Source organism: Symphalangus syndactylus, chromosome 5 (genome assembly GCF_028878055.3).
Source record: "Symphalangus syndactylus isolate Jambi chromosome 5, NHGRI_mSymSyn1-v2.1_pri, whole genome shotgun sequence".
In the NCBI taxonomy this organism is placed as follows: domain Eukaryota; kingdom Metazoa; phylum Chordata; class Mammalia; order Primates; family Hylobatidae; genus Symphalangus; species Symphalangus syndactylus.
Window position 1 is genome coordinate 86,335,626 of NC_072427.2, and position 25,866 is coordinate 86,361,491.

At 59.3% G+C, this 25,866-nt stretch overlaps 1 protein-coding gene across 7 annotated transcripts; it reads right to left on the reverse strand.

The window, feature by feature from the left end:
* Positions 1-5,771: 5,771 nt before the first annotated feature.
* AIRE (autoimmune regulator) lies at positions 5,772-18,902 on the reverse strand. Of its 7 annotated transcripts, XM_055279876.2 has the most exons (15): positions 18,658-18,902; positions 18,221-18,375; positions 17,614-17,788; positions 17,212-17,367; positions 16,768-16,842; positions 15,917-16,030; positions 14,791-14,936; positions 14,524-14,604; positions 13,382-13,497; positions 12,186-12,285; positions 11,395-11,577; positions 10,668-10,789; positions 10,038-10,140; positions 7,861-7,923; positions 5,772-6,039 (listed from the first exon to the last, which is right to left on the reverse strand). In XM_055279876.2, exons 2-15 carry the CDS (start codon positions 18,350-18,352, stop codon positions 5,902-5,904), a joined length of 1,704 nt encoding a protein of 567 aa, XP_055135851.2. In that variant the 5' UTR covers positions 18,353-18,375; positions 18,658-18,902; the 3' UTR covers positions 5,772-5,901. The 7 variants fall into 7 exon arrangements, 6 of the variants coding, with proteins under 6 accessions (XP_055135851.2, XP_055135852.2, XP_055135854.2 ...); XM_055279877.2 differs by having other exon boundaries at positions 13,382-13,494; positions 18,221-18,902; XM_055279878.2 differs by lacking the exon at positions 5,772-6,039 and adding an exon at positions 6,448-6,713 and having other exon boundaries at positions 18,221-18,900.
* Between the last annotated feature and the right edge of the window lie 6,964 nt (positions 18,903-25,866).

Consider the following 25,866-nt stretch of genomic DNA (forward strand, 5'->3'; position numbering starts at 1 on the left):
GGGCAGAGCCCCCCACCCCGGTGGTCTCGAGGATGTGGCCGGGGACCAGGGCGGGGCTGGTCCCAGCGCGGCCGCACGCGTCCCTTCTCCAGCGCCGAGGCCCCGGTGGCACCCGTGGCACGTCTGGCCCAGCTTTGCTTCTCCGGAGGTTCTTTGCTGTTGGCCGCAGCCACCACCCCTCCCTGCCACCCAGGGGCCCTCAGGGCTGCCTTCAGGCCTCAGCAGAGGCGTTACCCAAACGGGGCGCTGGCGGAAAGCAGCCAGCATTCCTCCCTCCCTCTCCCTCCTTTCCTTCCTTCCTCGCTTTTGCTGGGCCCTTGGGAAAGTCTTGGTCCCCGGGGCCCTGGGGGTGCAGAGCCGGTGTTCGGGAGAGCCGTCTCGTGACCGCACGGTGTGTTCGGTTTGTGAAAGCTCAGCGGGCTGATCACTAGGATTTGTGCATTTTTCGCTACATATACGGTGGAAATGGTGGCTGTGAATATCGACTACTCCTTATTTAATTGTGAAATGTTGGAAAACACACCGAGAGACTGCGCAAGCACATAGCGTGGGCTAAAAGGCGCTAAGAAGACCCTGTGTCGCCGGGCGCGGTGGCTCAAGCCTATAATCCCAGCACTTTGGGAGGCCGAGGCGGGCGGATCACGAGGTCAGGAGATCGACACCATCCTGGCTAACATGGTGAAACCCCGTCTCTACTAAAAACACAAAAAATTAGCCGGGCGTGTTGGCGGGCGCCTGTAGTCCCAGCTACTCGGAGAGGCTGAGGCAGGAGAATGGCATGAACCCGGGAGGCGGAGCTTGCAGTGAGCCGAGATCCCGCCACTGCACTCCAGCCTGGGGGACAGAGCAAGACTCCGTCTCAAAAAAAAAAAAAAAAAAGACACCTGTGTCTACCCCTGAGGCATCCTTGTGCTGACATTTTGGGTCATTATTCTCTCCCTTTTCTTACAGCTTCATCACGTGTGTGTGTTGTGGGTGGCAAGCAACCCAGGCGCCGAGGCAAGAGACCGAGGACACGAGCTGTTCCAGTATAATAAAATATAAAACAAGAATAGTCATACCAGATATAGATCTTAGATATGATTATATATGAATATCATTAATCATTAGTTTGTAGTAATTACTCTTTATCCCAATATTATTATAATCCCCGCTCTATAATCATAACCTAGGAAAAACCAGGCCATACAGAGATAGGAGCTGAGGGGACATAGTGAGGTGTGACCAGAAGACAGGAGTCCGAGCCTTCTGTTATGCCCAGACAGGGCCACCAGAGGGCTCCTTGGTCTAGCGGTGATGCCAGCGTCTGGGAAGATGCCCATTGCCAGGCGGACCGTGGTCTAGCGGTAGCATTAATGTCAAGGAACAACACCCGCTACTTAGCAGACCGGGAAAGGGAGTCTCCTTTTCCCCGAGGGAGTTTAGAGAAGACTCTGCTCCTCCACCTCTTGTGGAGGGCCTGACATCAGTCAGGCTTTCCCGCAGTTATCCGGAGGCCTAACCGTCTCCCTGTGATGCTGTGCTTCAGTGGTCACGCTCCTAGTCCACCTTCATGTTCCATCCTGTACACCTGGCTCTGCCTTCTAGATAGCAGTAGTGAATTAGTGAAAGTACTAATAGTCTCTGATATGTAGAACTAATGGCGTAAGCTGTCTTTGTCTTCTCTCTCTCTCGGCCTCGGCTGCCAGGCAGGGAAGGGCCCCCTGTCCAGTGGACACGTGACCCACGTGACCTTACCTATCATTGGAGATGACTCACACTCTTTACCCTGCCCCTTTTGCTTTGTATCCAATAAATAACAGCGCAGCCAGACATTCGGGGCCACTACCAGTCTCCGCGCATTGGTGGTAGTGGTCCCCCGGGCCCAGCTGTCTTTTCTTTTATCTCTTTGTCTTGTGTCTTTATTTCTACACTCTCTCATTGCCTCACACAGGGAGAGACCCACCAACCCTGTGGGGCTGGTCCCTACAGAAGATGGTGTAGGAAAAGCCGCAGGTGGAAAGGGGGTGGCAAGAGGAGCCTCCTGGGGCCTGGGTCCCAGAGACTGAGCAGGACCTGTCCCTGGGACCTCTGAGAGGACCCCTGCCTGCAGATGCCAGCCCAGCCTTCCCAGGAAAGGGAAGCTCTGCAAGCCCTGAGGTCCCTGGGAATTCATAGAAGAGCTGAGGCCTCTTTCACCTGAATCACCCAGGTTAATATAATAGAGCATGTGGAAGCTCCAGTTACAGGGCAAGCGGGTGAGGGCTGCTTTTAATCCACTGAAGATTCTGAGCCCAGAGCTCCAGCCTGATTTGCTCTCTTGAGTCTAATCTTTTCCAGAAATACTCTTCTGAGCCCAGCAGGCTTGCCAGTGTCCACCGATTCTCCACCTGGGTGTTTAGAATGCCCCGAGCCAGAGCCAGCCAGTCCCAGAGCCCACAGCACCCCTGGCAGGATGGCCGTGGGGCTCAGCACCGTGGAATTCAGATCTCTTCGTTCATAAATTATTGACAATTTCCAAACAGTGACACTTGAGCAGAGACCAAAGGCAGGGCCTGCCCCTGAGGCCGCCCCAGCCCCCGATGGATTCAAAGAGCTGCTGTAGGTGGTAGGGGTGTTACACAGAATTGCCCACAACACTTGCTAACCTGACCACAGGACTCCTGCTGAGCTGGACTAAGTGGACCAGGGCCGGAGCCCAAGCTTGAAGCTTCATCTAGAAGAAGACTCAGAGGAACCCGACCTAAGCTTGGCCAAGGAGAATGTCTGTCTCCCCCAGACCTACATGTCGAAGCCCTCACCCCTCATTACTCACAATGGCACTGTGAGGTCTTTATTTTTTTTTATTTTTTATTTTTTTTGAGATGGAGTCTCGCTCTGTCGCCAGGCTGGAGTGCGGTGGCGCGGTCTCGGCTCACTGCAACCTCCACCTCCTGGGTTCAAGCGATTCTCCTGCCTCAGCTTCCCAAGTAGCTGGGGTTACAGGTACGTGCCACCACGCCCGGCTAATTTTTGTATTTTTAGTAGAGACGGGGTTTCACTGTGTTAGCCAGGCTGGTCTTGAACTCCTGACCTCGTGATCCGCCCGCCTCGGCCTCCCAAAGTGCTGGGATTACAGGCGTGAGCCACTGCGCCCGGCCCACTGTGAGGTCTTTAAAGGGGTGGCTAAGGCTGAGTACGGTACCTCACGCCTGTTATCCCAGCACTTCGGGACACCAAGGCGGGAGGATGAATCACTAGAGACCAGGAGTTCCAGACCAGCCTGGCCAACATGGCAAAATCCCCCGTCTCTACAAAAAAAAAGTATAAAGCCAGGGTGGTGTCATGTGCCTGTGGTCCCAGCTAGTAAGGAGGCTGAAGTAGGAGGATCTCTTGAGCCTAGGAGGTCGAGGCTGCCGTGAGCCTTGATAGCACCACTGCACTCCAGCCTGGGCGACAGAGTGAGACGCTGTCTCAAGAAAAAAAAAAAAAAAAACAGGCCGGGCGCAGTGGCTCACGCCTGTAATCCCAGCACTTTGGGAGGCTGAGGCAGGCAGATCATGATGTCAGGAGTTCAAGACCAGCCTGGCTAACATGGTGAAACCCCGTCTCTACTAAAAATACAAAAATTAGCCGGGCGTGGTGGCACGTGCCTGTAATCCCAGCTACTTGGGAAGCTGAGGCAGGAGAATTGCTTGAACCCGGGAGGCAGAGGTTGCAGTGAGCCGAGATCAGGCCATTGCACTCCAGCCTGGGCGACAGAGCGAGACGCCATCTCAAAACAAACAAACAAAAAACAGAGAGGGGCAGTTAAGTTAAAATGAGGCCATTAGGCTGGCTCTGATCCAGTCTGACTGTCCTTTGAGAAGAGGAGATGAGGACAGACACACACATGGATGGCCCTGTGAGGGCACAGGGAGAAGACGGTGTTTGCCAGCCCAGGGGAGGGGCCTCAGGAACCGGCCCTGCTGCACCCTGACTCAGACCCCAGCCTCCAGGGCTGTGAGAAAATCGTGTCTGTTATTTGACCCTCTGGCCTGGGGTCCTTTGTCACAGCCACCCTAGGAAAGGAACATGGGAGGCGGAACAGGCTGTGTAGACCGCTCTGTGGACCGATGCAGGCTGTGTAGCCCACTCTGTGGGCCGGCATAGGCTGCGTAGGCTGCGCTGTGGGCCAGCATGGGCTGTGTAGACCACTTTGTGGACTGGCACAGGTTGTGCAGACCACTTTGTGAGCCGGCGCAGGCTATATAGACCGCTCTGTGGACCACAGTTGCTCGTGTGAATAGCCGCCTGTCCGCGCATGTGTGCTCACTCATGTGTGTCCACGCGTGTGTGCTCACGTGCTCAGCAGCAGATGGCAGGCCTGCTACGTGGGCAGACCTCGCTCCAGTGGCCAGATGAAGGAGACAAACCTCCATCCCCTCAGAGAGACAGCCGAGCTCGGGGAAGGCCTGGTGTCTAAAGGCAGGAGACAGGAGGAGCGTGAGGCAGTGGGGAATGCGGGGTGAGGGCAGCAGCCGCCCAGCGAGAGGCAGTCATTCTTTTGCCATTTTCTATTTACTTTATAAAACGCCAATTGAGCACATGCTTATCGAGAGCAGGGGAGACTGCTGCCTGCCGAGATGCATGCACAAAGCCCTCGAGAGGCCCGTCCCTGCCTCCCTGGTCCTCAACCCAGTGATTGTGGGGTGGAAGGAGGGGAGTCGTCCATGCACTGTCTGCCCACCCGCGTCCAAACAGAATCCTTGCTGTTTCTAAGGGAATTGAGCTGTGGCTGGGGGAGGAGCCCCCAGAGCCCCATGCAGTTGGATGAAGGAAGGGTAGAACCTCAGGGCTCAAGTCCCAAAGAAGAGTGACACAGAGTTTGGGGACAACGACATGAGCGCAGTCGAACTACCAACCCCGTGAAGGGATGCTGGGCCCAGGGGCAGGGTCCTCCTGGACCTGTCTGTAGAGGAATTCTGATAAGACTGGGGTTCCCCAGGCCCCCAAGGTGAGACCCCAGGTGTCAGCAGAGCACTGGGCTGGGGGGAAGACTGGGTGCATGCCTGGGAACAAGGTCCAGAGGACTTCATGGCCAGGGTGCATTTGGGTAGGGAGAAGGCTTTGGAGTGGCGGGCGTTGGCCCCTGATGGGTGGCGTGTCTGCAGCGTCTGGGATCGCCCTGGCCAGCTCTCTAGCCGCCCTGGATGCCACGGCCCCACCTCATCACCCCATGGGGACAAAGGTGGCTCCCTCTTGGATGCTAATCCACCACGTTGACTTTGGACTGGCCCCAGTCACATGAACGCCTCCTGGTTTCCACCTTATCTACTGTGCCTAGTGTGAGAACACATCAACCTGGGCGTTATCTCACAACTAGAGGCCATGACACATGCAGTGCCCTGGCCGTCCTGGAGGGTCACCTTCGACTGTCTGCACAGAGCATGTCCACCCTCCCCCGTGGTGTGGGCGGCACCCAGGTGCCGAGGCAAGAGACCGAGGACACGAGCTATTCCAGTATAATAAAATATAAAACAAGATGGCCGGGCGCGGTGGCTCACGCTTGTAATCCCAGCACTTTGGGAGGCTGAGGCGGGCGGATCATGAGGTCAGGAGATCGAGACCACGGTGAAACCCCGTCTCTACTAAAAATACAAAAAATTAGCCGGGCGTGGTGGCGGGCGCCTGTAGTCCCAGCTACTCGGAGAGGCTGAGGCAGGAGAATGGCGTGAACCCATGAGGCGGAGCTTGCAGTGAGCCGAGATCGCGCCACTGCACTCCAGCCTGGGCGACAGAGCGAGATTCCGTCTCAAAAAAAAAAAAAAAAAAAAAAAAACAAGAATAGTCATACCAGATATAGATCTTAGATATGATTATATATGAATATCATTAATCATTAGTTGGTAGTAATTACTCTTTATCCCAATATTATAATAATCCCTGCTCTATAATCATAACCTAGGAAAAGCCAGGCCATACAGAGATAGGAGCTGAGGGGACATAGTAAGGTGTGACCAGAAGACAGGACTGCGAGCCTTCTGTTATGCCCAGACACGGCCACCAGAGGGCTCCTTGGTCTAGTGGTAACGCCAGCGTCTGGGAAGATGAATGAGGAGGTGACATTGGAGCTGAGATGTCAAGGACCAGAAGCCGGACTCAGAGCCCTAGGGGAAGGAGTGTCCAGGCAGAGGGAACGCCTAGCGAAGGCCAGCAGGTAGGAACAAGCCTGCTGGGGGAACAGAGGGAGGCCAAGAGCACAGTGAGGGGTGAAGGCCGGGGGTGGGGACCCAACCACGCAGGGCCTTGCGGGGTGGACAGCAAGGGCTTGGGTTTTGCTGGGGGGCCGTGGGAGGCAGGGAACAGAGCCTTGTGGTTTTGTTGGTGAACTCCTGCCCACAGGCACCGCTATTCCCTTACGGCAAGCTCCCTTCCAGCCAGCTTGGCCAACACTTCAGGCACCAGGCGTACGAACGCCCCAAACAAATGCCCCCACTGAAGAGCATCTCAAAACCACAGGTTTTAATTTCCAGGCACATGATGGCTGGTGTCCCCAGAAACACAGGGCTGTTTACAGCCGAGGACTAACAAGACGTGGTGCTGTCCCCTTCTTGGTCCCAGCCGACCAGCTTCCAGGGCTGAGAAGGAGGTGTCCTTCTCAGCACCCTCCCATCAGAGCTGTGTGTCCCAGCCATCCGGGGTCAGGAGGGGAAGGGGGCTGCTGGGCGGGCCATGCTCTGGATGGCCCACTGCAGGATGCCGTCGAAGGTGTGCTGCGGGACAGAGTGATGGTGAGAACCTCCAGGTGCGCCCCCGCCACGGCCACAGAATCGTGGCCATCATTACGAGAAGTCACCGTCCAACCTTCCCTCTAAGTCAAAGGTGGGGAAACTGAGGCCCGAGGGTCCACGGCACAGGCCAGTCTGGGGAGGACCCTGTCCTGTGCACTTCACCGCATCCCATAAGCCCAGGGCACATCCCCATGGCAGTTCATGGCAGTTCATGGCAGTTCATGGCAGTTCTGCCTCCTCGGGTGGTTCCTTCGGGGTGGGGGGTCAGGGCCGGCTGCTTATTTTGCTCAGGAGCCTGACGCTCCCACAGGATGGGGCCAAGGGCCCCACGATGCCAGCAGAAATAAGGCCGCCGCCCCGGAGAGGCTGTGAGCCCATCCCTCATTTCTCCAGCTATATCCGGGGACCCCAACCAGCGGGGCAGCTCCATTACCCAGCGCTGGGTCCCCTGGCCCACTCTCAGGCCCTGGGGCTCTACAGACACCTGCATGGTCAGGGTGTGTGGGGCACGGCCACTGCACAGGGCAGGACCCCTGCCCCATGGTCAGCTGGGACTCCCAGGTGCCACATCAGACACTGAGAAGAACCCGTGCAGGCTGGAGGAGCTTATCCTCTTGCCAAAAAGACAGAGCCCTTAAAAGTCACATTTTCCCCACAGATTCTACCTGCCCATCTTAGCGTAGAGAGGCCTGAGTTGGGAGGGGCAAGCAACTCTCAGAGGGACGGGGTCTGGGACCCCCCTACTCCCACACCCCACCCTCCCTGGGAAAGTGGACTTGAGCCTGGTGCTCCAGCCCCTGCCTGCCAGGGTCCAGGCCCTCGGGGGAGGGGCCGTGTGGGGGCTCTTGTAGGGGAGGGGCTGGGGGCGCTCAGCAGCACTGGGCTCCTGCAGGGAGAGGGGCCAGGGGGGCTCCTGCGAGGAGGCTGCGGGGGCTTCTGTGGGGGGTGCCAGGTGCTCAGCAGCACTGGGGCTCCTGGTGGGTGGAGGAGGGACAGCCTGAGTTTCCATGGCCCAGGAGTAGTGGGGGCTGGCAGTCCTCCCCCAGAGTGGGGGGCCTGGGTGCTGGCTGAGGCAGGGGAGGGGGAGTGGAGGAGCGGCAGGTGCAGCCGAGGCTGGGGGAGGCATCACCTCACTCAGAAGGGACTCCAGGTCATCCCTGTGCAGAGTGGGCTCGTGACTGGCAGTGTCATCCTGGAACCCAGGAAAAGGAAGAGGTCAACCCAACTCCCACAGCCCTGGCGGGGACACAGAGGCCGCACAGGGACACAGAGGCCGCAGGGCCTAGGGGCCGCGGGGGTGTTTCCCCCACACTGAGATGGGAATTCTTACACCCAGCTCCATTGGGGGCGGGGGCACAGGGCTGCGTGGGCATGATGGGGCTGCGACTGCCTCCCCAGGGTCCTGCCCACTGCCCACGGCCAGCTGCCGTGGCCCCCAGACAGCCTCCACACTGTGTAGCCTCCTGGGGAAAACGAGGGGGCTCAGGGAACCAGCAAGGAAGTCCCACTCTGAGAGGGGAAGTCTGAGGCCCAGACAGGAAAGTGCCTGGTCCATGCCACCCCCGCCCCCGACAAGCACCACCAGGGCCAGCCCACACTATGAGTGAGTGACCAGAGTGGGGGAAGGTGCCCAGGCAGGCACCCCCAGCAGAGAGGAGACCATATTAAATAGAACCCTGTGGAATTGCCCATTTGTAGCCCCAAACAGCCACATCCCAGCTCCTCCACTCGGGTGAACACTGGCGCTGCAAGGCCCAGCAGCCCTGCGTGGCTGAGGAAGGGGCTGCCCGGTCTGGAGGAGAAAGCCTCTGGATGCTCCCCGGTCCTAAAGATGCTCCCAGGGGGTGGGAGACATGCTCAGGACGGGGTCTGGGGCCAAGCCCAACCACCCTGGGGGAAGGGGACAGGCTGGGGGGGCAGGGGCCAAGGCCAGCCAGAACTTTTCCTGTAACATGGCATTACATTTCACATCACAATGACAAGAAAGAGGGCTCTACTGTTCAGAGACAGAACCCAGGAGGTTATCCGCTGCAGGAGCAGCTGCAGGAAAGCTGCCTAGGGCTGGGGAGGGGCATCTGTGTAGGCCCGGCTGGGCCCCTGACTCCAGGTGGGTGGTGTGAGGAGGGAGGCTTCTAGAAGGAAGGGGACAGTGACAGCTGTGGGCCACGCCACTGTTCCACAAGAGCCCCAAGGGCAGGGCTTGGTCTGAGGCTCGTGCCATGCCAGGCCAGAGCCTGCATGCCGGGGACGCCTGTCACCTGCCCGGGGAGTAACACGCTGGGGCGGGCTGTCACCCTCCTGGGGAGTACCACGCCGGGGTGGCCTGTCACCCACATGGTGTATGCAGGGTGGAGGCACAGCTGGGAAAGAGCATGGGCCAGTGGAGCAGGTGGGACATGTAATCACCCCAGGATCCCTAAAGGCTCCTCGGTGGCCAGGATGTGCTCAGGAGGCCTCTGCTGGGGGACGCCTGTCACCTGCCCGGGGAGTAACACGCTGGGGCGGGCTGTCACCCTCCTGGGGAGTACCACGCCGGGGTGGCCTGTCACCCACATGGTGTATGCAGGGTGGAGGCACAGCTGGGAAAGAGCATGGGCCAGCGGAGCAGGTGGGACATGTAATCACCCCAGGATCCCTAAAGGCTCCTCGGTGGCCAGGATGTGCTCAGGAGGCCTCTGCTGGGGACGGTCAGGGCAAGAGGCCACCACCCCTGGAGGCTCCTGCAGCAGCGACTCGGGCCTCCCCCACACCCAGCTCCAGGGCAAGCTCAGCCGCCCCAGCAGTCAGGGGTGTCCGTGCCACCCAGGTCCTCTCTGACACCAGAGCAGGAGGACAGGAAGAACTACTGGCTGGACCTGGGGTCGCTTTGCCTCTCTGAGAGGGCTCCGGCCACACAATGGGGTGGATCCTGGCCCCAGGGAGGACTGGGGGTGAGACGACCTAGAGAGGTCAGACAGGGTGGGGGTGTGCTCCTGCAGGCGTGGCACTCCTGCTCTCCCTTCACCCCACCAGGGCGCCCTGGCAGGACTCTCAGGCTCAAGCTGTGAGGCAGCCACACAGCCAACCGTGATGTCAGTCACCAACCCTTGGGGGGAGCTTCCTTTTTAACTATATTTAAGTTGCCAAAAAGAATTGGTTTAAAGGGACAATATTTTCTACAGATAATGAGCACATGGTCAGTGCATATGGTGCAAACCCTCGAAGCTGGCACCCAGGGTCTGCCCTGAGATGTGCTCCCCCCACCCCAACCCAAGGGGTTCCCCACCCCCAGCACCGGCATGCATGGAGGGTCCCTGCGGCACTGACCTTGGCAGGCCCAGGGGCCAGGCGGGCGGGGCTGGGGGCCAGCACCCCCTCCACAGGGGCCGGGGTCACGTCTCCTGAGCAGGATCTGCAGCGCAGGCCCGTCCTGCAGCAGAGGATGAGGGGCTGCCAGGCCTGGGGGGGAGCAGGAGTGCCACCTCTGGGGTATGGGGTGTGGGGTGCTGGGGGGAGGTGTCGGGTGTGGGGTGTGGGCGTGGGTGTTGAGTGGGAGTGGTGGGTTTGGGTTGGGTGTAGGGTGTGGGGTGGGTGTAGGGTGTGGGTGGGAGTGTGGGGTGGAGGTGTGGGGCATGGGGTGGGGTGTGGCTGTGGAGTGTGGGTGAGGTGCAGGGTATGAGGTGGGGTGTAGGTGTAGGGTGTGGGGGGGTGTGGTGGGGTGTGGCTGTGGAGTGTAGGCTGTGAGTGCGGGGTGGGGGTTGTGGGGTGGGGTGCAGGGTGTGGGTGGGGTGTAGGGTGTGAGTAGAGGTGTGGGTGGGGGGTGTGGGATGGAGTATGGGTGTAGGGTGTGGGTGGGGTGTGGTTGTGGGCTGTATGGTGTGGGTGAGGAGTGTGGGGTGGGGTGTAGGGTGTGGATGTGGGTTCAGGCCTCCATGCCGACCACACTCACTCACTCACCCAGTCTGGGAGGTGCCCGCTGGGAAGTGGCAGCGCCAGTGGAAGGCGGCAGCACAGTGAGTACACCGCAGCACGTCTGTACCATCTCCACACACCCCGCAACGCGCACCAGGAGCCGGGTTCTGTGGGAGGCGACAGCACGGGGGTGACGCGGGGGGGCGGGGGAAAATGTAGCTGAACCCAAACCCGTGCCCTGCACTCTCCCCTGGGACCACCCAGGGCTGGACGGAGGGTCTGCGTGCAAGTGAGAAGCCTCACGGTGCCACGCAGGCTGCAGGACAGCAGGGCCAGTCCCATCCCCAGGAGGCAGGGGCAACCCAAGCACCCTCAGGCTGCTGCCTGCAAGCCTGGCACCCGCACCTCTCTCCTGCTTGGCGGGCCCAGCCTCCTTTGGGGCTGAGTGTGGGAGTCTCCTAAAGGGTGGTGCCCACAGGGGTGCAGTGAAGGGAATTGAGGCAGGGAGGGGAGAGCTCCCATGTGTGCTTGGACATCCCCCCCTTCACTGTCGTGCCTCGTTGGGGGAGCAGTAATGCCCAGGGCCAGGAGCTGGAGTGGAGGTCTAGGAGCGTCCCCTTCCCCCCGCAGCCCCCCACGCTCCTCCCACAGCCCCAGGCCCTGTGCCTCCCACAGCCTTTCTCGCCTGGTCTCCCTCTCCTCCTGTTTCAGGTGAATTCATCCGCCCCGTAGGTCCTTGAAGAGCCCACCCTGACCCCCACTCCCCGCTCACCTGCTGGCACTCAGGGCCCACACACAGCAGGGGGTGCAGGGCCGAGGAGTCCAACCCTGGCAGCGGGGCTGCAGAAGGCAGGGCCGGCAGGTGCTTGTAGACAAGAGTGGTGTCCATGCCGGCTAGGGGCTCCCCGGGTGGACCTCTCACCTCCTCTCCCGCCGACCTAAGCACCGGGGGGAGCTGGAACCCAAGGGTCAGCATCAGAGGGGCAGTGGGCACCTGCCCGGCACCACCCGGCAGTCAGTGACTGCTGGGACCCTGAAACCTGGGGCAGCAGGGTGGGGGCGGGGCGCCGGCATGGTGGGGGCGGGGCGCCGGCATGGTGGGGGCGGGGCGCCGGCATGGTGGGGGCGGGGCGCCGGCATGGTGGGGGCGGAGCGCCGGCATGGTGGAAGGCGTCCACACTGAGTGGGAAAGTCTGTGGCAGTTCCTGGCTCTGTGGTCCTCCCTCCTCCCCTGTCTACACACAAGGGGCCCTCAGGGCTGTCAGAGGGAACACTGGGTCTGTGCACAGTAGCCCTCCTATCCTCACAGCAGCGGAACGATGAACACATCTTCTGGGGCCGTTATCAGTGTTCATAGTGCCTCCCCTGGGGTGGACCCGCAGCCAGGAGACCTGGGTTTAGGCCCATAGGAACCATGATGGGGACTCCACCACAGGAGACCACAAGGACCGGGCTTGGACATGGAGGGCATAGTGCTATGGCTGGGGCAGGCCTGTCCCACAGGACTCCAGGGGACAGACGGACAGGAGGGGTGGCCTGGCTAGGAGGCGGCATGGCCTATACCGGGCTCTCCACCGGTGGCTCCTGGGGCCGGGGCTCCTCTGCCCGGGGCCGCATCTCCTGGACTGTTGCCTGCAGGCAGCTGGAGCACCTCCAGGTCCCACTGCTCGTGTGTCCACCAGTCAGAGACATGCAGAACAAGACAGCGGGTGACAGATCCCCAAACCCACAGGTGGAGCTTGAGGGCTCTGCACCATGTCCTTTTGCAGAGTGGGAACCGAGGCACAGCAGAGAGATGGGGAGAGACACAGGAAGGGAGAGCCCAGCGGGGGGACATTTACCCTTCGCGGGGTGGCCCTGGCCAGCGTGATCAGGGTCCCCTTGGTGTGCTCGCTGATGAACCCCAGGAATCCCCAACACCTGCGAGCCCACAGTGGCTTTGCCTGCCTCTCAGGGCTGGGCCCTGCCAGGGGCCTCCCTAAGCTGACCCACCCGTTTCCTTAAGGGGAATGGCACCCAGCAGAATGGGAGGTGATCAAGGGCAGAAGAGACGGCAAGGAGGAACGGCTTCAGGAGCCGAGCAATGACCCCCACTGTGCCCCTTATTCTAGTGATGACGCACGAGGCTGAGAGGGGGCTTGGTGACGGCCACTCAGGAGCTGGGGCAGAGCCTCGCCTGAACGTGGGTCCCCACTCCACCCAGAGCTCGTCCTCCCACAGACTGCCACGTCCTGTGGGGTTGGAATGGGGGCAGGGCTCGGTGGGCTGTGGGGAAGGAGCGCCAGGATGTGAATGCGGAGGAGGCCTCCCGCCCCCACTAAGCCCGGGGTCCTGTGCATTGGTGGACAAACTCCCACCTGCCCTTGGGGGTGCAGCTCTGTGGCCTCTGTGCTCCCCAGCCCTGTCTGGGGTGGGACTCTGGGGTGGGGCTTGGGGGTGGGGGCCAGCTACCCATGGGGGCGTGGGCTGCAGCCTGGGATGAGCTTAGACAGGGTGGCATCTTCACCCTGGGCCTCTGTTCTGCTTTGCTGCCCTCAGGGGCCCAGCTGTCCAGGCTGGGCAGCCAGTGTGGCCAGGCCGGGAGGCAGGTGGCAGGGTGGGAAAACCCCAGGCCCCAGCCCCATGGCCCAGTGACCTGACTCAGAGCCTCCTTCCATCTTGGATGGGAGAGCCTTGGGGTAGCTTCCCTTCAGGGTCAGTGGGTGGAGGTGGCCGTGAACCGGGGTGGCCTGGTTGCGCTGGCAGAGGTGCAGGCTCACCTGGGGATCTCCTGGAGCGGAGGGGACAGGCAGGCCAGGTGGAAGGCCCGAGGGCAGCCGTCACAGCAGATGAGCTCCCCGCCGTCCCGACACACGGCACACTCGTCCTCATTCTTCTGGCACAGGCAAGAGACGCTCATGCAGACTGGGCTGCGGTGCAGCACCCTCCTGAGAGCCGCCTCCTTCCGGAAACGGCTCCCCCAGCAGCATCTCTGGGTACCTGAAGTCCCCAGTCTCTGCCCTGCTCCCATGCTGCCAGGGCCTGAAATTCCGCCCTGACCTCCTGTTCCCCATCCATCTGGTCTCCAACAGACACCCCCCGGGGCCATCCCTATTGGGAAGAAAACCCAGTTTCTTGCAGGCTGCCGCGTTCCAGGGGCCCCGGAACTGTACGTGAACCACACACACCCTTCCTCACAGGGCAATGGGGCCAGGCCCAGGGAGGTCTCTCCCGACCTCAGCGCCTGCTGAGTCCTCCACCTGCAGCCCCCACCGTCCTTGTGCCCTGCCTGGATGGTGCCTGCTGTGCCTTCAGGGGTCTCCCAGGTACCACCTCCTCCAGAATCCCCCCAGACAGCCAGGCTAGGCTGGTCCTGCACAGCAATGACCTCACTCATTCTAACAATCCCCCAGACGCCCACCAGCCCGGGTGTTCCTGCAGTGCAGGACTGGGCATTGTCATTCCTAAATGTCAGGGCCCCACAGAGCCCCTGGTGCCAAGTGGTCAAGATCTGTAACCCACCACAGCAGGCACCCACCACACTGCTTCTACCCCATTAAGAAACCATGCTGGGGATGAAGGATGAGCTTGACATTCCCAGTGGACCCTTGACCTCCTGGCTATAGCAGGGGTGCCTGACCCACCCACGGGCCCAGCTGAGAGCAGCAGATACAGCCTGGACCAAACGCCATGTTTTTAAGAGCCTGAAAGGACCTCGCTTTCTCTGACTTATTTAAAATATTACCATTGTGTATTATCAGGAAAATAATACTGTCTCTTAAGGAAAAAGAGCTCTACCCTGTGGGTAGGGGTTCAGGCCCCGGTGCTCATCCCTGAGTGCCCAGGTCAAGGCAGAAGCAGCAGGACCTGCCCAGGGGGAGCAAGGGCAGACAGGGGCCCCTCCTGTGCTCTAGGGCATTACCTGGTGGAGCTGGGGGTCACTGGGGAGGGCCGGAGGGGCAGGAACCCTGCCCTGCTGGCCCAGCCTAGCCTCACCTCCACCCTGCAAGGAAGAGGGGCGTCAGCAATGGGGGTGGCCTGAGCAGCCTGAGGGTGCACAGGCTGTGGCACCAGGCGTCTCTCGGCAGCAGCCCCCAGCCCCCCAGCAGAGCCACTCCCCAGAGGCAACGCTGTTCCTGGGGCGGGGGTGCATCGAGGCCGGGCTCCCCAGGGACGGTCAGGGGCTTACGGGGGCAGCGCCCTGGGCTCCCTTGGCTCGAACCACAGGCTTCGGGCCACTGCTGCTGCGGGTCTTGTTCTTCCCACCGCCGGGGTCTTCGAACTTGCTGGGAGTGTAGAACTCCCCGCCGACCTGGATGCACTTCTTGGAGCCCCCTGGGAGGAGATGCCGGCTGGTCCTGGCTCACCCGCCCAGCAGGACCTGCCTTGGCAGTCCTGCAGGCCCCGAGTTGGGGTCTAGCAGAGACAGGTGGAGTTCCCACAGCCTGCATTCCTCCAGCCCGCCCCCACCCCAGCTGAGTCTGGGGCCCGGGGATTGTCCTGGATCTACACCAGGGTGTTCAACAGTGTCCCTCAAAGTTCACATCCACCCAGAACCTCAGAGTGTGACCTTACTTGAAATTGGGGTCTTTGTAGATGTGATTAGTTAAGATGAGGTCACATTGGCCCATAAGTTCAATGACTGGTGTCCTTATAAAGAGGACACATGAGAGACGGCTGTGAGGCCACAGAAGCAGAGGCTGGAGCGGTGGGGTCCTGAGCCCAGGAACAAGGGGCACAGGGGTATCCCCATAACGACCAGCAGCTGGGAGGGACAAGGAAGGATTCTTCCCTGGACCCGATGGCACGGTGGGTCTGCCGCCAGCGGCCCTGCTGTGCCCTGGCCAGATGGCACTGGTGATTCCATGGGGTCAGCGGCTGGCCAGGGAATGGGGGGCGAGGACGCTGCAGACTGGCCAGGGTATGGGGGGCAAGGATGCTATGCTACAGGCTGTCCTGGTTGAAGAATGCCAATACCCTGGAGGGTCTCAGCAGCACAAGCAGAACTTTCTAAGAATGCAACCCCATGGCCCAGGAGGGTCCATGCACATGGATGGAGGTGACTGCGGAGTGCTACACGTCCTGGGTGGGGACGTCGGCCTGGACCGCCGGCCTTGCAGAAGGTCCCCCGACAGGGAGACTTCAGTGCCCACCCTCCTCCTCCAAAGTCAGCAGAACCACAGGCAGAAACTCTGGCTACCTGAGCGACAGCCCGGTCTGCTGTGGGACCACCAGGATGCAAAGGGGCACAGTCCTCCATCCATCTTGGAGCCTGGGTCTCCCCATCAGCCCCATCTCCCCACCACAGCGTCTACCTGACTCAAACACCTGCTGGATGAGGATCCCCTCCACGGCCCCTCGGGCTCCCGGGACGTCCCCAGAGGACACGGCCACAGCTCTCTGGACTGAAGCTGACATGGTCTGAATCCCTGGGAAAGGGAGCACCCATTGGGGTCACCTGTGGGGACATACTGTATGCCAGGAGCAGGCAGTACTGGGCTGCAGAGCCCTTTCCTTCCAGCCAGGGCAGGCCGAGGAGGGGACCCAGTCCTGCCACGTGCAGACAGCCCACAGGTAAGTGCAGAGACATGAGAATGTGTGTGTTCATGTGTGCACCCATGTGTGCATGTGCTAGGGGGTGGCAGTGTCAGCAGAGCTGGCACAATGGATAGGAAGGCATGACCAATGACCAGCCCCACCCCCCCATGACATGGGCCCTGCGTTGTGCTGGGAGGGACACAGAGTACCTAGGCTCTGCCCTCAGGGAGATAGGGGATCCCTGGTGTCCCGTGCCCTGGGAAGGAAGGAGAAGGGGACAGGAAGGGTTCAGCCTGCATGCAGCTGGGGGCCAGGGATGATTTTCTGGAGGAAGCCATGTCTGGACTGGTCCTGAAGGATAGGGAGTGGATGGGCAGAGAAGGTGCCTGAGAAGGGGGTCCCAGAACCAGGGTGCAGTGGGGGCAGGGGTGACTGGCAAGATCGTGCTTAGACCCAAGGTGTCCCCTTCCTGGGTCTGGTGGTGCAGCTTAGGCCCTTGGAATGACACGCCAGGCCAGCACGTCCCCAGCCCCTAGGACAGGGTCTCAGAGGGCAGGCCCTGCTCTGACCCCTGACCCCTTGCCCCTGGCCAGGGAGAAGGGAGGCGCTCCCACAGGGCCCCGCTCACCGTTCCCGAGTGGAAGGCGCTGCTGCTCTGCGCTGCTCTCCGGCTTCTTGGGGGGCTTGGCCTTCAGTTGAGAGCCTGAATGGGGGAGCTGGGGGCAGCCTGGCCTCCCCTCTCGGTGGGGGTGAGTGCTGGCGGGCAGGGGCCCGCGGTGGGAGGGCGTGGAGGGGGGGTTCAGTGCTGGGTATTCCCTTTGCCAGGCTCTGGTTTCTCATCAGTGAAAAGGAAATGAAACCTGCCTGCCTACTTCGCCAGCCCTGGGGGGCTCAGCCTTCGGGCAGGAGGGAGCTGAGAGGCTGGTCCAGTGTGCTGGTCTAGTGCCCAGGGGAGACCCCCACAGCCCCAGGCAGGCTGGCTCCACGCCCAGTGGTTGGGAGCCCGGGTGGGGAGAGGGTGTGGGCTCCCGGGGAAGACTGGAGACCCCAGCTGGCTTCCCCTGCAGGGTACCTGAGCTGGAGGTGCCCCTTGGAGTCAGGGCTGCTGGCACTGCAGCTCGAGTCTCTTCTGAGGCCTTCCTCTTGGTGGGGAGTCTGGGAGGCGGTACCAAAGCCTTGGGGGCGGCCGGGGGCTTTCTGCCCTTCCGGGGCTGGCTGAGGTCCACATCTGCAGCTCAGGGGCAGGAGCAGGGTCCCAACCTCAGGGTTTTCTCCAGGGAGAGGGTGGGCCCCAGAACTGGACACCCTGGCCAGATGGGTGAGGCCTGACCCCTTTGCCTCTTAGGATCCAAGACGGTCCTGGAACATCACCCACGGGCTCCTCAAACACCACTCCGGGTCCAGTCCAGCTGGGCTGAGCAGGTGACAGCAGCTGCCCCAGGCCCCCAGCATGGCCGAGTCCACCAGGACCCACCTTTGGGGAAGCTGTCCAGGATGGGCTGCAGCCGGCCATAGCGCTCCAGGTTGTAGTCCTTGAACAGCACCCTCCAGAAATCCAGGATGGCTGTGGAGCCCTGGGTCAGCAGCCAGGACAGGAGGGCGTGGAAGGCCTGGGGGCAGCCCTCCTTTTCCTTCAGACGAAGCGTCTCCTGCAGTGGGGTGGCATGAGGGTCCCTGCATGGTCCCCCGCACCCTGCGGCCTGCCCATCTCCACCATGACTAGAGGGTGGAGCTCCCAGCCAGAGGCGCCGGCGACCTGGGCAGCTCTGGGCCCATCTCCTCGGCTTGTGGTAGGGTCAGGTGGTGGCGTAGGGGTGTTGAGGGTGGGGCTGGGGGAACCTGGAGGCCATTCCCTTGGCTTGGGGGTGAGGTGTGGGGACGGCTGGGGGAAGGGGACCAACTTCTAACTTGTCTTCGGGGACACCCCTGGCTCCTTGTAGGGAGGGAGCTGGGGAAGGCTGGAGGGGCCTGGGGATCGGGAGGGGCGGGGAGGCATGGGGCAGGGTGCTCCTGCAACTTCCCTGGGGACTATCCCTGGCTCACAGGGCCTGGGGGCAGCGGGGGGCGGGCGGGGGGCCCACCTGGAACTTGTCCTCGGGGACCACGTCGTGGTCGGCCAGCGCGTGCAGCAGTGGGAAGGCGCTGTCCACGGCCACTGCGATCTCCGTGCGGTGCAGCCTCAGGAGCCGGCGTAGCGCCGCGTCGGCCGCCATGGGGTCGGCGCCGGGACCCGGGGCTGGGGCGGACGCGGTGGGTCCCGGGACACTGGCAGCCCTCGCCTCGCCTCGGGTCCCGGCGGGGCTGTGGGGCGTCCGCGCCGGCTGTGCGCCCGCCCGTCTCCCCGGTCTGCGAGCCACGCGCGCCGCTGTTATACCCCCGCGACCATGCAAAGAGCAAAGGCCGCTCCGCCCCGGCGCCCAATCAGGGCCAGAGTCTCCAGCGGGGCCACTTCCCCGTGAAGGAGGCGCTGCTGTCCCTCCCTCGCTCCCGGAAAGTCTCCGGACCCGGCCTGACTCACCCGCCGGGGCAGCTGCCTTGGGGGCTGGGGACAGAGACGTGCTCTGTGCGGGACTCAGAGGCCTCTCACTTCCTAATGTGGCCCTGTCCTGCCTCAGCGAGGGCCCTGCTCGAATGGGGCAAAGCCGAGACAGGTGCCCTCGGTGGGGAGGCTCGGGTCTCAGGGCTCTGGCAGGGGCTGCCCAGGGTGCACTGGCCCCTCCCAGTGGCCGGCAAGAGGCTCCATGGAGGCTGGATCGGGGTGGTGTCCCTGGGGGACCTCCACACAAGCTGAGAGCCCCTACTCAGGGGCCCGCCTGGGGCTGTGGGAGGAGCCGGACGGAGGCCTAGTCTGATGGAGGAGACGGTACAGCAGCCCGGGCGTTGCCGGGGAGCCTCCTGACCTCCCCATCTCAGGCTGGCGGTGGGAAGCCAGGCCAGTCCTTTCCTTCTCTGAGCCTCAGTTCCCTCATCTTTAAAAGGGGCATATTTGCCTGAGGATTGAGGCTCGCATTGACCCCCTCCTTCCTTCCTTCCTCCAGGTGCTTTAGAAGGAAGGTGGCCAGCCCCACAACAGGGGTCCTGAGTGTGGCCCTGAGTGAGAGCTCCCAAGGGGTCTTCCTAGGACCAGTGACAGAGGCTGAGGGATGCTGTGGCCTGGACAGGAGCTTCTGGGGGCATCTGGGAAGGTGTCCTGGAGGGGAGCTGCAGTGGACAGGAGCCGAGGGTCCCAGGTGGACGTGAGTGGGGACAGTGCCCCCAGTAAAACAGGACCAGGTGCAGAGTCCTGGGGCCTGCAATGATGCTGAGGCTGTGGCGGCCCCGCAGGCATGGCCTGGAGGGGGGGCGGCCTCAGTGGGAGGCCTTGGTGACACAGTCCCCTTGTCCGTGCGGTCAAGCCAGGGAGGCAGGCCCTGTGTGCAGGCTGCAGAGAACCACGAGAGGACTCTGGGCACGGGTGCCGGAGAAGGAGATGACCTGGCCAGCATGGGTTAGGGCTGAAGGATGGACGAAGGTACCAGGAAGCCTGAATCCGGGCAGCACTGGGCTGGGGGCTAACTGATGCGGTGAGAGACGTCACCAAGATTCCCACGTGGGCAGGCATGCCGTTTGCTTTTGGGCAGCCAGAGTCCAGGATGGGGAGCGGCAGACACCTCTCCTCCAGACCGGGGGTCAGTCTCGGTTTCTCCCACCTCCTTCAGGCCCAGGGTCCCCCTGAGCGTTCTGCATGTCTGAGATTGCTCCGGAAAAGACTTTAGGGGTGTTTGGGAAGAAACCTGGGGAGGAAGGTGGGGCCAGAGGTGGTGGCCGAGGTGGTCAGCCTGGGGTCAGGTGCTGGGGATGTCGTGGGGAGCTATGTGGGAGAGGGTCCATCTCAGAAAGCCAGCTGTGGCTGTGGAGTATCAGGCAGTGCAGAGTCGGAACAGGCTGGCTCCTGTGTGGAACGTCCTGGGAGCCTTGAGCGGGGAGCAGGGCCCTCTCACTGCCCATGCCTGGGCGTCTCTCACTCCCTGCACTGCGCCTTCTGAAGACCCCGAGAGGGAAGCCCCGTGCCTGCATGCCTGCCTTGCCGGTCCCCGCTCCAACAGGCACATCCTGTCCCCAGTCAGGCCGGGCTGCTGCTCTCTGGGTTTCCTGCCCTCTCCCCTGCAGTTCTGTATTTACAGCAAAAATATTTAAATAAGTGCAAGCGACAGTCGCACAGAAGCCCAGCTTTGCACAGGATCCCTGTCTGCTCCTGAAACACCCCCATTCTCCTTGCTCATCCATGGGCAGGCGTCTCACGAGGGGAGAGCTCACTAACATCAAGTTCAGCGGCAACCCTCGGGCCCACTGGCTCCACATTCATGCACAAAAGCCCCTGGGGTGCCAGGGAACCAGCGCACACAGCTTTGGGATGACCAGTAACTGTTGCTCCCAGCAACTTGGCTTTCCTCTCTCCTTTGAGGCTGTGGGGAAAAGAAAGAGAGATGAGCTTGTGAATGTGTCTGTATGGAAAGCAGACAGAAGAGACTCCATTTTCATCTGTAACTCCACCCCCAACCCTGTGCTCCCTGAGACATGTGCTGTGTCAACTGAGGGTTAAATGGATTAAGGGCTGTGCAGGGTGTGCTTTGTTAAACAGATGCTTGAAGGCAGCATGCTTGTTAAGAGTCATCACCACTCCCTAATCTCAAGTACCCAGGGACACAAAACACTGCGGAAGGCTGCAGGGACCCCTGCCTAGGAAAGCCAGGTATTGTCCAAGGTTTCTCCCCATGTGATAGCCTGAGATATGGCCTCGTGGGAAGGGAAAGATCTGACTGTCCCCCAGCCCGACACCCGTAAAGGGTCTGTGCTGAGGAGGATTAGTGAAAGAGGAAGGAACGCCTCGTTGCAGTTGAGACAAGAGGAAGGCATCTGTCTCCTGCTCGTCCCTGGGCGATGGAATGTCTCGGTGTAAAACCTGATTGTATGTTCCATCTACTGAGATAGGGGAAAACTGCCTTAGGGCTGGAGGTGGGACATGAGGGCAGCAATACCGCTCCTTAAGGCATTGAGGTGTTTATGTGTATACATATCTAAAGCACAGCACTTAATTCTTTACCTCGTTTATGATGCAGAGACCTTTGTTCATGTCTTTACCTGCCGACCTTCTCCCCACTATTATCCTATGATCCTGCCACATTCCCCTCTCCGAGAAACACCCAAGAATGATCAATAAATACTAAGGGAACTCAGAGGCCGTCCTCTGTATGCTGAGCGCCAGTCCCCTGGTCCCCCAATTTCTGTCTCTATACTTTGTCTGTGTCTCTTTCTTTTCCAAGTGTCTCACTGCACCTAACGAGAAACACCCACAGGTGTGGAGGGGCAACCCCCTCCCTTCAGAGGCCATCCTGCCCCAAAGTCACCCCCTGCAACCTGGTGGCTTTTCTCTCCCCAGATGGTTAAGTGAGTCAATGGATGCCTTAGCCCAGAGATAGTTAAAGGGGAATTAAAAACTGCAAAGCGAGATCCAAGTCTGCACTTCACTTTTTAAAAAAGACCTGCAATCTTTGCGGGTGCACCTGTGTCATTGGGCTGGGGCCTGACCCCTGTGGGCAGGCGTCACCCAGCCTCTTGCATGGAGGTTTAACAAAGAGGCCCCTGTAGAATTTTGGACTTTCCACCAAGCCATGGGGCTTTCCATCCCAGCCCCTTGCCCGCGGGTGATATGGAGCCGCCACGGCTCCCTGGAGGTGACATAGACCCCTGGAGGGGGGCGAGGGGCTGGGGGCTTGGCCCTGTCTTCAGTGGGGCTCATGCCTTTGTGGGAATGAGCCTCAGTTTCCCCAAGAGGCGCCTGGGCAGCAGAGCTCTGGGACAGTATTAGGCTCCATCCCTGAGCCCCGTGTCCTCGGCTGGAGCGGGAGGGCCCGGCGGCCCTTTCTCCCACATCTGTGCTGTGCCCTTGGAGGCCTGCGGACCTGCCACGCCCCAGGCTAGGCCCTGAGAGCTTTGTGATTCTGCTCACTCCATCAGCAGAACGGTCTCCTCAGGTCATCGTCGTGATTAGTGCCATCCACAGATGTGGAAACTGAGGCCCGTTGCGGGGAGGAGCTTGGCCAGAGTCACGCAGCTGCTAAGGGGCAGAACCGCGACTCGGACCTTGATGCACGGACGAACAGAGAGTCTCCAGGTCCGTGCTCCTGCTGTGCCGGGTGCCCGTCAGGTGCCCAGGTCACCTCAGAAGTTCTCAGCCTGCAAAGAGGAGGGATGTTGCCCATGTGATGTGTACAGAAGTTGGGAGGAGCCAGGTCCTAATGGCAGAGCAGGGAAGGGGCTGGAGGGGGCTCAGCCTTGGCCCCTCAAAGGAGCCTGGACTCCTTGCCTTCTCCCCTGCTCCAGATGGAGGTTCCATCCCCTGTGGCTCCCTGGAAGGGCCAGGCTCCCAGAGGCCTGGAGCCTGAGTCAGGGTGGCCTCCGGGGACATGGATCCCTGGCCCGGCCTTGGCTCCTGGAGGCCCTGGGCCCTGCTCCTGCAGCCTGGCCAGGTGGTCTGGCATCAAGGGAGGTGTGGGTCTCCTCAGAACACTTTGTGAGGACCCTAGCACCCTCTTGGCCACCAGCTTCCTCACTGGGCCTCAGTTTCCTCACTGTAGAGAGGAAGTTGCCTCTGCTTGTTGAGGGCGGGACGGCCATTCCACATTGGTATCCAAGTCAGGGAGGCAGCTCCGAGCGCCGGTGAGCTCAGAAGAACCCCTGCTCACCCAAGGGCTCAGCCAAGAGGGACCCCCTGCCCCCTCCCCTCCTACTACTCTTGCCTCAAACCTGCCCCACTGGTTGGGCCTCAGTTTCCCTGGTCTGGCCTCTCCACTGCGTCCCACTGTGGTTATGTGTCCAGACGGTGTCACTTTTCTCGGTGAACTAGGTGGTGCCAGATTTTTTTCTTCTTTTTTTTGAGACAGAGTCTCGCTCTGTCTCCCAGGCTGGAGTGCAGTGGTGGGATCTCGGCTCACTGCAAGCTCCGCCTCCCGGGTTCACACCATTCTCCTGCCTCAGCCTCCCCAGCAGCTGGGATTACAGGTGCACGCCGCCACGCCCGGCTAATTTTTGTATTTTTAGTACAGACGGGGTTTCACCATGTTAGCCAGGACGGTCTCGATCTCCTGACCTTGTGATCCGCCCGCCTCGGCCTCCCAAAGTGCTGGGATTACAGGCGTGAGCCACCGCACCCGGCCTGAATGTTTTATAATTTTACGTTTACATTTAAATCTTTGTGATCCCTTCCAAGTTAATATTTACAGAAGATGTGAGACCTAGGCTGAGGCTCTTTGCCCCTACTCTATGGGTGTCCAATTTGTTGAAAGGTTGTCTTTCTTCCATTAAATTTATTTTATATCTTTGTCAAAAATTAGGCAGTAAATCAAATGGATCCAAGACCTACATAGAAAAGCAAAAGCTACAGAACTCTTAGAAGAACACATTGAGAGAAATCTTCATGACTTGGATTTGTTAGTATTTTCTTAGATGTGATGGCAAAAACATCAGATAAATAAACTGGACTTCATCAAAATTAAAATGTTTCTGTAGGCCAGGCACAGTGGCTCATACTTGTAATCCCAGCACTTTGGGAGGCCGAGTCAGGTGGATCACCTGAGGTCAGGAGTTGGAGACCAGCCTGGTCAACATGATGAAACCCCGTCTCTACTAAAAATATAAGAAATCAGCTGGACGTGGTGGCGGGCACCTGTAATCCCAGCTACTCAGGAGGCTGAGGCAGGAGAATCGCTTGAACCCAGGAGGCAGAGGTTGCAGTGAGCCAAGATCTTGCCATTGCACTCCAGCCTGGGCAACAAGAGTGAAACTCCATCTCAGAATAAAATAAAATAAAATAAAATAAAATGTTTATACAATAAAGGACACTGTCAGGAGAGTGAAAAATCCCCCCGGTGAATATTTGAAAAATCACATATCTGATAACGGTCTAATATCGAGAACATATGGAGAACTCTTAGACAATCCAATTAAAAACTGGGCAAAGGACTAAAATAGGCATTTCTCCAAAGAAGATAGGCAAATGGCCAACAAGCACATGAAAAGATGCTCAACATCCTCAATCGTTAGGGAAATGCCAATTAAAATCAAATGAGATACCACTTTACCCCAGCTAGGATGGCTATTATCAAAGAACAGAAAATAACAGGTGTTGGTGAGAATGTAGAAAAACTGGAATCCCCACAAGTTGCTGATGGAAACAGAAAGTGGTGCAGCCACTGTAAAAAACAGTTTGGCAGTCCCTCACATAATTAAATATAGAACTACTATATGATCTAGCAATTTCACTTCTGGGGATACACCAAAAAGAAATGAAAGCAGGTATTCAAGGCAAAGCTTGTACACAAATGTTCATAGCAGCACCATTTACAACAGCCAAAGGGTAGAAACAGCCCATAAGTCCATCAACAGAAGAATGGATACATAGAACGTGGTACAGCCATAAAGGAGTATCATTCAGCTGTAAATAGGAATGAAGTACTGATGCCAGCTACAATGTGGATGAACCTCAAAAATGCTATGCTAAGTAAGCCAGACATGAAAGAGCCACACATTGTATGATTTCATTTATATGACATACACAGAATAGGCAGATCTGTAGAGACAGAAAAGAGATTGGTGGTTTCCAGGGGCTGGAGAGAAGGGGAAAGGAGGAGTGACTGTTTAATGAGTATGGGGTTTCCACTGAGAGTGGATGAAAAAGTTCTGGAACTAAGACAGTGATGACTGTTGTACAATATCATGATGTACTAATTGCCACAGAATTTTAAACTTTCAAATGGTTAAAATGGTAAATTTCATGTTTTGTGAATTTATAATACAAATTAATGAATTAAAAAGCAGTTGGGCATATTCGTATGGATCTATTTCTGGGTTCTCTGCTTTGTTCCATTGGTCTATGTGTCTGTTTACCAATATCACACAGTCTTGATTACTGTAGCTATATAATAAATCTTGAGACCTAGTAAACTGATTTCTCACTTCATTCTTCTTTTTCTTTTTTTTTTTAAGTCTCTCTCTGTCACCCAGGCTGGAGTGCAGTGGTGCGATCTCAGCTCACTGCAACCTCTGCCTCCTGGGTTCAAGCGATTCTCCTGCCTCAGCCTCCCAAGTAGTTGGGATTACAGGTACGCGCCACTACGTCCAGTTAGTTTTTTTGTATTTTTAGTAGAGACAGGGTTTCACCATGTTGGCCAGGCTGGTCTCGAACTCCTGACCTCAACTGATCCGCCCCCCTCAGCCTTCTAAAGTGCTGGGATAACAGGCATGAGCCACCACGCCCAGCCTCAAATTGACTTCTGTGTATGGTGTGAAGTAGGCAGGACCTGAGGTTTATCCTTTTGCAGGTGCATGTCCAGTTGCCCCGGCACTGGAAATACCCCTTTCTCCATTGAATGGACTTTGCTCCTTGGTCGAAGGCCAGCTCTCCACAGGCATGAGGTCTGTTTCTGCATCTTCCCCCTTCCACGGTCCGTGTGTCCATTGGTTCACCTGGGCCCTGTGGTCTTAGTGACCGTGGCTCCACACAACCACATCTTTGGAGTCCGGCCACACAGGGATCCTGTTGCTTCTGCTCGTAGAAGTCCTTGGCATTTCTGTAGGAAACTTGGGGTCACCCTGTAGATTTCTAGAGCTGCATCCTTGGGGCCACTTGAACCCCTCAAGGCTTTTGGTGGGGGAAACCCCTTCTTGGCTCCCCTCAGAGGCCCCCCAT

Coding starts and splice junctions, on each gene's coding strand:
- AIRE (XM_055279876.2), bottom strand. CDS start 18,352: ATGGCGGCCGACGCGGCGCTACGCCGGCTCCTGAGGCTGCACCGCACG. Junction 11,578..12,185: donor AGCCACCGGTGGAGAGCCCG/GTATAGGCCATG, acceptor CTTGGGTTCCAG/CTCCCCCCGGTGCTTAGGTC. Junction 7,924..10,037: donor TGGCCCCTGGGCCTGCCAAG/GTCAGTGCCGCA, acceptor CCTGGGTTCCAG/GATGACACTGCCAGTCACGA.